The 12535-nt window shown below is 35.3% G+C and overlaps 1 protein-coding gene across 15 annotated transcripts in view; it reads right to left on the bottom strand.

Annotated features, from left to right (window-relative positions):
• Positions 1 to 12535, bottom strand: part of MYCBP2 (MYC binding protein 2) — a 267757-nt gene that overhangs the window by 107545 nt on the left and 147677 nt on the right. For all 15 annotated transcript variants that reach the window (XM_029936570.1, XM_029936573.1, XM_029936574.1 and 12 more), the window contains 6 exons: positions 10886 to 11028; positions 9360 to 9460; positions 8170 to 8388; positions 1932 to 2157; positions 809 to 927; positions 30 to 117 (listed from right to left, as the gene is read on the bottom strand). In XM_029936570.1, coding sequence (XP_029792430.1) covers positions 30 to 117; positions 809 to 927; positions 1932 to 2157; positions 8170 to 8388; positions 9360 to 9460; positions 10886 to 11028 — 896 coding nt within the window. The remainder of the gene's footprint in view (positions 1 to 29; positions 118 to 808; positions 928 to 1931; positions 2158 to 8169; positions 8389 to 9359; positions 9461 to 10885; positions 11029 to 12535) is intronic.

Here is a 12535-nt window from a genome sequence, read left to right as displayed (position 1 = left end):
ATAAACACCTAACACTTGGTCAGACTTACCAATAGGAAGTGCTAGATCCTTTTTCATCAAAGCGGCTGCACAAACTCCACCAAGGTTGGCTAATTCTTTTTCCAACTGAATGACTCCCTAGAGAATTACAAAAATGAAATGAAATGAAATGAAATGAAATGAAATAAAATGAGCTGCCTTAAAAAATGTTTGGAGGATAAAATATTTGGAATATTGGATATTGTGGGTTATCAACAAAATGTGATTTGCATCTAAGCATAACTTTTGAAACCAGAAGGCAGAACAGGTCAACCAACTAGTGGTTAAATTAAGCGTGGAAGAGGGTCAATAAAATGTCTCCTGCATGTTATAAGGTCCAGGTCGACAGGCCCATTGTCCAAAGAATTTGTCATTCATTAATTTGAAGTAACAGATAATTTTTTTTCACCTTTTGTTTTATTGAGTGATTTGAAACATTCAGAATAGATATTATATTAGTCTCACTGGGAAAGCAGGTTCTATTATTTACTCAGAAAGGTATAGTCACCTGACCAGGTTTGGACAAGGTACGATTATACTTTCTGCGGCACAGACTCTATTCTGTTCATATATTAAAAGTAGCAAAAACAAAACAAAACAAAACAAAAAATAAACCCACCCCCACCAAACCCAGAACTACACAAAATTAAACTACAAGGTATTTTCAATTATATTCTCTATTTTAAAATAAATTTCAGACTTCTTCTTGAACTTAGGCAGCAAATATAACTTTACTCAAGCACAGCCCTCAGAAACACAATCTTAACAGAATGAGAAGATTCATTCCTACCTCATCAGGTCCAGGGCTAAACTCATATCCAATTGCAAAACACTTAAAACCATAGAAAGAAGCTTTGTCATCTTTCACATAATCTGATGCAGTCTCCAATGAAAAAAGAGCCTCATTTCCTAAGAGAAAGAAAAAAAAAGCTAACATTGAGTTGAAAATCTGAAACAACTTTATTAAAATTTCCCTATCTTTTATCCATCTCAAGAGAAGTAACAATACAAATCAGATACCAAAAAGCCTAGGTCTTTTTGAGGTGGGGAGTGTTCCTGTGTCTACTTGAATGTAACTGGTAAAAACTACTCTAGCCAACAACAGAATCATCTTAAGTGAATTGTTATTTTTCTTTATGATCAAGCTCTCCTTAATCAAATATTCTCCCTTTATGTTACATGAGCAATCATTTTTCAATTGCCTTGTCCATTACTAGAGTAACCTTGGTTAGTTAGCCTTTTCTCTTTCAGTCAGTAAGCAATCCTCTAACCTGGCTCTTCACAAACAAACAAGGCAGGTCAGACTAGAAAAAAGAAAAAGGATTCAAATAGGCTACGAATTTGAGGAATCACAAGAATATTTATGGTAACTGGTTAAAACACAACAGAGTACATGCAGTTTTAATAATTTACAAACTTTCTTTGATAGGAAAACATCAGCAATAGCAGTAACAAAAGTACTTTCTGTCTCTGTATCTCTCACATACACATACACACTCCTCACACCTGAAGAACTAAAAACAGTTTTAACATAATTCAGTAGGTTAGGTGTTTTAAGTCCTAAGTTCTCAAAGTCTAGCACTTATTGGGAAAATCAAAGATCGAATTCACTTTTTCTATAGTTTGTTCCCAACTGTACAAACAACCACTCCTCAATATTAACCCTCTAGTTCGGGCAAACTAATCTTTTTTCACAAGATCCTCACAACATCCTCTCTTAGAAAACTCAGTTGTGCTATATCCTCTGTCCAGAGTCGTCTTCACTACTCAAGTGCCCTCCAGGTACATACTAGGTCTTGAAGAAATTCTTCTCAAAGTTTGTAAACATTTTCAATGTTGTATCCTTACTAAACATAATTATCATAAATGCATATATTTTACCATATAAAACAGAAAAGCAAAAAACAACTAACCTGGCAAGACTAAAACCATAGTAGGCCACCCAGAGGACCCTGAAAATTTTTTTAATTCTATCCAGGAATTAAGATTTTCATGAACAGATGTCAATTTTGGTCCATATCCTGAATTCTGAACAGTTCTGACAGGAATCAACAAGCGGAGGACATCTTCTGACTGTGCAGTGCCGCACTGGGGGTCAAATTCAATTGTCATCCACCGTACACATTCTGGGAAAGTCACCTGAGGTCAACAGGCAAGAAGACACTTGTATTTGTTAAGAAAAATTTGATTTTTGTTTTTTTCTTATTTTAGACACAGGACATACTGTAAAGATGATACTTAAACATACTGCAAGCTAAATTTTAAGAAACTAATGCAGTAGTTTCAATATGATTAGAAATCCACGTAATAATGTTTGATACCAATTGCTCCCACTCCTAGCTTGCAATATCTACTGCTTTCAACCTAATCCTTGGTTGATATTACTTTAATAATGTTTGTAAGTACACACTGATAACACTGAAAAAATACTACAAGGCTGTTTAATTTCCATAAACATTCAGCTATCTAATTTCCTTGTGGAAGAATATATATAGTAAATTTTCCATTTCAGTCAGTAATATAAAGATATATTGATAGAAAGTGAATAAATCATTAAAATTTAAGGTTTTAGTCACATTTAGGTTATCTACCATTCACAGTATCTGCTACAAATGATACTTTTCATTGGCAAAAAATGTCAGAACTTCATATATTATGAGAATAAAAAATATAAACTAAACACACATGATGAAAACTTAGATTTTTATATTTTCCTAAAGTTTCAATGTAATATGAGTTTATGATGCCACATAATTATATATATCTTTAAGTAAGCCTACATAGTTTATTTTATTAAAGTTGAAATATTAAGAACGGGTAGTAAAACGAAATAGAGAATTGCCAAATATTGGCTACTGTGTGTTCTGATAGTCACACAAAGTAATTCATAAAATGTATCTTTATCCTTATCAAGCTTTTTTTCTATTAGTACATATATATATTTTAAATATAATTTACTGTCAAGTTGGCTAACATACAGTGTGCAGCGTATGCTCTTAGTTGCAGGGGTAGATTCCTGTGATTCATCACTTATACAACACCTAGTGCTCATCCCAAGAAATGCCCTCCTCAGTGCCCATCACCCATTTTCCCCTCTCCCCCACCACAGCCATTAACCCTTAGTTTGTTCTCTATATTTAAGAGTCTAATATGAGTTTGTCTTTTTCCCTCCCTCTCTAAAACTATTTTTTTTCCCCTTCCCTTCTCCTATGGTCTTCTGTTAAGTTTCTCAAGTTCCACACAGGAGTGAAAACATATGATATCTGACTTTCTCTGAGTGACTTATTTCATTTAGCATAATACCCTCCAGTTCCATCTATGTTGCTGCAAATGGCAGGATTTCACTCTTTCTCGTTGCCAAGTAGTATTCATTGTATATATAAACTGTATCTTCTTGATCTATTCATCAGTCAATGGACATGTGGGCTCTTTCCATCATTTGGCTATTCTTGAAAGTGCTGCTACAAACATTGGGGCACAAGTGCCCCTATGCATCAGCACTCCTGTATCCTTTGGATAAATTCCAAGCAGTGCTATTGCTGGGTGGTAGGGTAAGCTTCTGTCATCATCACGGCAGATAGCATTCTGTCTGGGTAGTCAAATCACAATTAAGTGGGATCATGTCAAATAGTAAGCTATGAAATGGTTATAGGATATGACATGACAGGAAATTTCCTAAGTATGATATTGATTAAAAAAAAATTACCTAGGACTAAGGCAAACAGCTTTAGTACAGGATTAAAAGAAATCCCCATTTAAATGAAAAGCTCAACTTTGTTCATAATTATATAAATGCAAATTAAAACTAAAGTAAGATACCATTACTCCTACCACTTCTCTCACTACATTAGCAAAAGGCCCAAATTTTAACCTCAAATTATGTTGGGGAGGCTATGAGAAAACAACCACTCTCACACACTGTTGTTGGGGACCTCTACAGACCGGCCTTTCTCAACCCGAGCAAGGATACAAATGCAATCACCTTCTGCAGCAGTAACCTCAAACTCATGAAGCACATGGCTCCTCAGTCTATATTTGTGTGACCCAGCAATCCCACTTCTGGGGATGTGCTTTGAAGATATATTTCTAAATATATGAAAAAACAAACCAAAAAGCCCAAACATTTACATAAAGTTATTCATTGCAAAAACATTAGCAAAATACTAAAAACACCTGAAGTGCTCACACACAATACCAACTGAATAAACTATGACCCATCTTCACAGTGAAGTACTAAGCAGTTGTAAACAAGAATGAGGATGATCTCTTTAAATGATATAGGGAGGTTTCGATGCATTTTGTTACATTTCAAAAAGTACCAAATAGATTTGGTGTGCTGCCATTTTAAATAAAAAGAAAAACTACATCTATATCCATCTATCTATTTTTTCAAAAAGGAACACAGGAAGGAAACACCAGGACATTCACTGGAGTAAGCTTAGAAACAGAGAAGGGAAAGGGAAGGCCTCATAAAAGATAGAGTTAAAACAAGAAGGATGGGGGAAAACTCACAAAAAGCCCCACAAAAAACAAGCCTAATTTTATAGCAAAGTGATCATATAGCAACTTGCCAAGATAGATACAAAGAATTATTCCAAGTAATTTCTGAATTTGGTACTTTGTTACATAACATCAGTGGGATATATTCTAAAAACAAACATTTTGCAAGGAAACTTAATTTTACCTAGTAGTTTTATTTTTCACGGTGATAAATGGAATAAGTATAAAGAAAAGACTCCTATAATGTTGACTGGAACTGATAGGTAGTATTCAAAAACTGATGAAAACATGATAAAACATAAAAACATAAAATCCAGCTTGAATGATCTTTCACTGGCCAAATCAATTAAAATTTGAGAATTAAAATGAATAATGACAACAGAGGATTATAACATTAAACAAAATGAAAACTCAAGTCTGTATTGATATAAACACATAAAATAAATGAGTGAATGTATATTTAAAAGTAGAAGGGAGGGGAAAACAGTCTTTTACAATAGAAAACTAAATGGAAGCAATAACAGAATTAGAAAACCACCACTCTGCAACCACTATAGTAATAAGTGATTTGAGTAAGAATCACCAATGGATGCTAAAACCACTGGGTGAAAGTCTGTTAGGGACTTTTTTTACACAGTCTCTAGCTATTTACCCATAAACCTTTTCAAAGAGAAAAAAAAGTGGTTTTGGTAGAGAAAGTTGCCAGATATCCTCTTAATCAAGTGTTAAGTACTTCCTGATGGGATGCACTGACAAGAATACAGTATCACTTCTACAGTGTTGCTGCCCAAAACAAGTAAAGTTTAATCATTACGAAACAATCAATCAAGTCCAAATAAAAGGATACTTTTAAAAACCGCTGACTGTATTCTTCATAAATGCCAATATCATGAAAGACAAGGAAAGTCTGAGGCACTATTTTAGATCAAAGGAGACAGAGAAGACCCGACAACTAAATGCAATGGATGAATCTGGCGGGATCCCGGATCTGGGTTTAGAAAACTGCCATGAATGCTGTTGTTGGGGCAGCTGGCAAAACATTTAGCTAATTATATCTGGTATAATACTATTATCTATTATGGTAATATAGCATCAATGTTAAATTCCCTAAATTTGATTAGTGTATTATTGATCCATAGAAAAGTCTGTTCTTAGGAACAAGGTAACTGACCTGTCATGATGTTTACAACTTACTCTTAAATGGTTCAGCAGTAATACAGATAAATAAATACAACAAATGTGACAAAATGTTAACTGATGAAGATGGGTGAAGGGCATGTGGGTGATCACTGCACAAATCTGATTTTTTCTTACAGGTTTGAAATTTTTGAAATAAAAAGGTGAAACACATGGGGAATGAATATATACATATATTCATGTTCATGTGTATGTGACTATGCTTGCATTATAAAAAAAAAACAACAGAAGAATAAACTACAAAGTTATAATAAAATGAAATGCTACCTAGGATAGGGAAGGAGGGAATAGAGATTGGGGATAGAAATAAAAGCTAGAATTCTCTGAGGACTCTTTTCTTTATAGATTTGAGTTAGGACAATGGCATTATTTAAGTTATTATAAAACAAAACAGGATATAAAAAGCAGCTCCTAAAATCCCTAAATAAAAGAAATGATGCCAAATGTATGTCCAATTAGTGGCATAATCACACAGAGAGTGACAATATTTGACCACACACACTTACTTTAAAACACATTAATTTCTTATACATCCTAGCTGGAATATACCCAACGTGACGGAAGACAGACAGACAGACAGACACACACACACACACACAGCAAATGATTAATAGATTTTCTAATTCTAATATTCTCACTGTTATTGGGAACAGGGATCTAGATGTATGAGAAAAAGATTCCAAGGTAAGGTCCTCTGGAACTTATTCTGAATTGGTATCATCAGTACAAACTTGAGGTATTTTATCTTAAAAAATATATACCTAAGGGCGCCTGGGTAGCTCAGTCAGGTAAGCATCCAGCTTTGGCTCAGATCATGATCTAATGGTTCGTGGGTTTGAGCCCCGCGTCAGGCTCTGTGCTGACAGCTAGCTCAGAGCCTGGAGCCTGCTTCAGATTCTGTGTCTCCCTCTCTCTTTCTGACCCTCCCCTGCTTGTGCTGTCTCTCTCTGTCTCTCAAAAATAAATAAAAAACAATAAGAAAATTTTAAAGCTACATATACATATAAATGTGTCTACACAGGAATATATATATTTATACAAAAATAATATGTACCTGTGTGTATAAATACATGCATGAGTGAGTTCTGTGCACCACAAATATTTAGAAACAATCACCAGCCCAAGAGAAATGAGTCATATTCTTCCTGCCAAATTTTGGCTTTTAAATACCAACACAAGAAATACAGAAGCTGAGCCTAGAATATCTTACACTAGAGGGGAAGGACGCTATGAATGACTACAAGCGGAGTATCTAAAGGATTCAGGAGGCAAGCTGAAGAGGCCCCTACCAACAAAGACATATGGTCCATTTTCTTAAATAAAATTCAAGGAAACAAAAAAGACAGAGTTGGAGGGGAACCTGTAGATAACAAGAGACTTGAGAGACATAATAACCATTCAAAATGTATGGATCTTATCTAGATTCTAATTCAAACAATTAAAAAAAATTAAAACTTACCTAACTCAAACAATTAAAAATGTGCATATCTGATGACATGAAGGAATTATTAGCTTTTCTAGTATAATGATAATAATACGGTTATTTTTTCTGGGCCCTTCTATTTAAAGAAACAATATCCATAAATGTGCTTTAAAATAATCTAGAAAGGGACAAAGTGGGTAGGGAATAAACAAATCAGGTCTGGCCAAGAGGTAGGTGGGTGGGTGGGGCTGGGTTAAACAGGTGATGGGGATTAAGGACTATCCTGGCTGGGAGGAGCCCAGGGTGACGTATGGAAGTGTTGAATCACTATACTGTACACCTGAAACTAGTAGTACACTGTATGTTAGCTGGAATTTAAAGAGAAACTTTTTAAAAAGCTGGTAACTATTGAGTCTGTGATGATGGATAAGTGCAGTGACTGTACTAGTTTGTCCTTTGATTTGTATTTTGCAAGCACAGAAAACTTATAATTACATTGATGAAGTAGACAGATCTTCCTTCTCCTCCTTAGTTTACATGATACAATTTAAAAACAAATAAGGACTCTGGATATTCTATAATAATATTATACTTATAAATGTTTTATTAATTTTACATTATTTATAGTAGAGCACTTGAAGTCCTACATTGGATATGCAAATTTTCAGAACTCAGGCTGTGTTAAAAATAATAGCAGTTAAAAAATGTGATTTTTAAATTTTAATGCTTATATCCACTACTATTACAATATATAATATGCAGTTTAACATTATTTACTGCTCTGTACTTATAAGAACATATGAGAACAATTACCATAAATAGTCCCAACTATATACTTTAATGATAAAAATTCTATCTTAAACAGTTTTGTGTATCTAACAGTACCTAACCACCTTATTTCTATATTTAAATAATATTAAAAAATTATACTTCTAAATAGAGGCAAAGTATCCTTTAGGAAAGACATCATTATAGAACATCAAACCAAACCAAGTTTTAAATTTAAACTCCGCCCAGGCATCGGCGCCTACCTTGTAGTGCATCACACATGCAGGTTTATAGGGGTGCTCACTCTCTATGACCGCATAGTGATTAGAGGTTGTACAAGCAGAGAGGCCTTGCTCAGGCTGGTTTCCCGTGGTGCTATCTGTTGACTGATTAGGATTGAATGCAGGGGGTGCATACTTCTGATTCAAAATGGCAACTGAGGGAAGTAACTGCTGGACAAGGCCAAAGACTTCTACAGCCACCTGGTATAAAAAGAAATGATTAAATGAGATAATAAATGTGAAAACTGCTTTAAGATGTTAATTACTAGGCCATCTCTAATTACTAAGATATTATTAAAAGTTTCTTCTAGGTGCACCTGGGTGGCTCAGTCGGTTGAGCGTCCGACTTAGGCTCAGGTCATGATCTCATGGTTTGTGGGTTCAAGCCCCACATTGGGCTCTGTGGTGACCGCTAGCTCAGAGCCTGGAGTCTGATTCAGAATCTGTGTCTCTTCCTCTCTCTGCCCCTCCCCTGTTCATGCTCTGTCTCTCTCTGTCTCTCAAAAATAAATAAAATGTAAAAAAAAATAATAAAAACTATTTTATTTTTTAAAATAAAATAAAAATAAAAACTATTTTATTTTTTAAAATAAAAAGCTATTTTAAAAAAAGTTTCTTCTAGCTAATTTTTCATTCAAGGAGAAATTTGTTCTATGGAAGAAAAAGATTTACCTTAGATGTCTTAGATGTTATATGAAAATAACCCTGTTTATACTTTTAAATACTTTGCCTTTTTATAATCTGCCGTAAACTAGGTTTTACTCAATATTCAATTATGCTAAAGATCAATAGTTCATTATTTTCACCTTATCTTGACTATTTCACAATTGTAAAATACTCCTACACTGCTACTTTCATCAAAAAGACTTGACATCAACCTCATAAAGTACAAAAATTTAAATTAACTTATACTTTCCTTGTATGACATAACTCTGAAATATATTTCTCATTCCCAAATTCTTCAAATGTAAAGCCAATAAGGAAGCATAGTAATCTAGTCCACAATGTGAAAAACAAAGAGGTTCAACTGATAACTTCTCCTATTTTAACACATCTATCTCTGTATATTACTTGTAACTCAGATGCCTCAAAGATTAAAATGTTTATAAAGATACAAAGTCTAAAAAATGATATTTAAAAAATACTCAAAGTTACACAATTAATTTACACACCTTGGGAACCGCAGCAGCCACTGGTCCTATGTGGGCTATGATAAGGGGGAGCAGCATGGAAAACAGACTGGAAGAGCTCAGCAGTTCCGGAATGTCGTCAGCTAAAAAAGGCATTAAAACCATAGTTAGAAGGTCATTCCATTATAATGTGTATACGGTATATTAAATCTGTATTCTGGTCTCTTGAGCAAAATAAAATTATCATTGACATTGACTGATTGATTATAAAGGACCTGGCCCTATTCTAAGGGCTTTATTGACATAAGCCATATCAGTGAATCCTCACAATAAGATACCTTTATTACCGCTACGTTTCACAAGAAAAAAACCAAGGTACACAATGTTTAAATAACTTATCCAAAATCATATACCTGTAAAATGATAGAGCCAGGATTAGAACCTACAGTAACAGTCATGATATTAAACCACTGCACCTGATGCCACACGTGGCATGTAATGTGTGACATGAGGCCAATCACTTAATTGGTGTGTGCCTCAGGTTACTCCTCTGTAAAAAGGATAGTAACAGTATTCCCCTCAGTGGGTACTGTGAAGACTGAGTTAATATATGTAAAATGCTTAGAACAATGCCTGCACATATTAAGCACTACAAAAATGCTTACTGTTATTAAGCTGTATTGCCTTCTATTTTACCAAAGAAAGCCTCTTGCTAAAGGACACTGTGATCATTTATCCATGAGCACGGTGCTGGGAAGATAAGTTGAGTCTAGACTGAGATCACCCTAATTTTAAAGACCAATTTCTTCCAAATATTTCTTTCCAGATCTGCTGTTGCATCAGAATAGGATGCAGTTATTTAAAAAATACCATTTCCTCAGCCCAGCCCAAACCCCTGGATTGGATGAGCCAAACATTTTTCATTTTTAGCAAGTTTCCCAGGTAATTCTGATGTGTACTAGGCTTAAGAACAAACATTACAGATAACAGTAAGGCTGTGTGAATGTACTCCATTGCCAGTGCAGAGATGACTAGGTAGCTAGATGGGGAATGGGAAGGCAGTGGCTGCAAGGTGGCTGGGATGTCACCTATCTTCGAGGAAGAGGACACATGGAAGGCTGAACTATGGAAGAACAGACAGGGGAATACAAATTGGAGCGTTGCCAGTGGAAGAACTTATAGAACTGAAATCAGACAAGTGAGTTTGGGGAGATGTTTAGGATTAGCCAGACCTTTGGGTGAATGGTGATACCATTACTGGAAATATAGGAAGAAAAACACACCTAAAGGAGAAAATACAATGTTTTTGACTACTTAGCTTAATAGATTTTCTCTTACTAGGTTAACTTAAAAAAAAAAAACCAGGTATAACTGCTTTTGAACATTCTAAAAAGTTCTGCATTAGAATATGGAGAGTTTGGCTGATCCAAAATGAATGTATATGTATGTGCAGATCTACAACGAAAAAAACACTCTGGGATCCTACAAGATGGTTCCTCTTCAGTAACTCTGGGTACAAGTTAGGGAATAAGGAATATAAACTATGACTATTAAAAGAAAAGTCTTACCATCCACAGCAAGAGCTCTGTGCAAGAGGTCTTTTGCAGCTCGAACAACAGTGCTCACCACAGAGAGAGCTCTGCTACAGTTTTTATCTTCTTCATTGGCTTTACTCAGAAGCTGGGATTGTAAATCTCCGTCAAATTCACTCCTGTAACAGGAGTAACACATGAGATTATTTTACATGGTAGTTAAAACATGATCTAACTCTAAATTAGATTAGAGCTCCTCACTTAAGTTAAAAAAGTTAAAGTTGTAACAATGTAATTTCAAGGAGTGATAGGACTTCAAAGAAAAATACAGCTGGCTGAGGATATAAAGTTATTTTAAAATAAGACCAAAGAGAATCTATATCAGGAACTGATATTTAAACAAAGGCTGAAATTATGTTAAAAAAACAAAAAGCTGAAGGAAAAGTAATCAGGCATAAGGAATAGTGAGGTAAAGGTTCAGACAAGAACAAGACTGGCAAGTTAAGGAACAAAGTGGAGACAAGTGTGTGACTGGAACAAAAGGATCGTGGAGGGTACAGGAATCTGACCGTGTGAGCTCCACAGCCTCCGGAAGACCCTGCATTTTGTACCGGGATGGGAAGCTGGGAGGGGACCGTGAGCAGGGGCAGAGCTTGGCTCGAAGCACATTTCTGTGAAACCCCTCTGGCTGCACCGTAGAGACTGGCAGACTGACTGCGGAAGGGTCACCGCGAAAGGCAGTGCAGGGGGCCTGGGTTAGAAGCTGTGATCGTTACCCAGGAAGCGGCAGTGATGGTTTGGACTGAGCTGTTAATTATGGGAGTTAGAAAAGGTCAGATTTGGAACATTTTAAATGCACAGCTGCCAGGACCTATTGATGGAAAGAGTGAGAAACAGGGAAGTCAAGAAACTCCAAGGTGCTTGGCTCCAACTGTGGATTGGGAGGAGCACTGTGGCACATTAAACCTCGATGTCTCACAGGTGACCTTAAGCACTGTTAAAGAGGACATGTTAAAAACAGGTCATCTGGAGACCAATTTCCTGCCTACACAACGCAGGACGATACTATACCAGAAGTGTGACTTTCGGCAAGGTATTCAACCCTCAATGTGTCCATTCCCTCATCTCTGAAGCAGGGACAGGACAAGTGCCCAACTCATGGAGTTCCTATGGGGACCAGCTAACACAGCACAGGTCATGCACTTAAACCCATGTGTTAAGAACACCTCATTATGTATTCTAGGGCCCCAAGAACTAGATTCACAGACATCAAAATATACTGAGATAACAGGACCAAGGCAACCCTAGTACTTGGGTAGAACTGATGTGATCACTAATTTTTAGTATTTTAAAAAAAAAATGAACTGAACATTTTTAGTACTTTTGATATTTAAAAAAAAAAAGAAATGAACACATATCCCCAGGAGATAAAAATTACAATGATATTAAAGAAGTAATGACAAAAAATTTTTACAGCATTTGATCTTTATAGTAAACAGTGAAAAAATATACCTATTATATATATATTTTATATATATTAAATATATATTATATATATATTTTATATATTTTATATATATGTGTATACACACACGCGTGCGCGCGCACACACACACACACACACACACACACACATATATATATGTATATATATATATATTTTTTTTTTTTTTTTTTAAGGGAGAG

The sequence above is a fragment of the Suricata suricatta genome, chromosome 4 (assembly GCF_006229205.1).
Source record: "Suricata suricatta isolate VVHF042 chromosome 4, meerkat_22Aug2017_6uvM2_HiC, whole genome shotgun sequence".
NCBI classification, from domain to species: Eukaryota; Metazoa; Chordata; class Mammalia; order Carnivora; family Herpestidae; genus Suricata; species Suricata suricatta.
The sequence above is the reverse complement of the archived record's forward strand: the minus strand, read 5'-3'. Positions and strand labels throughout refer to the sequence as shown.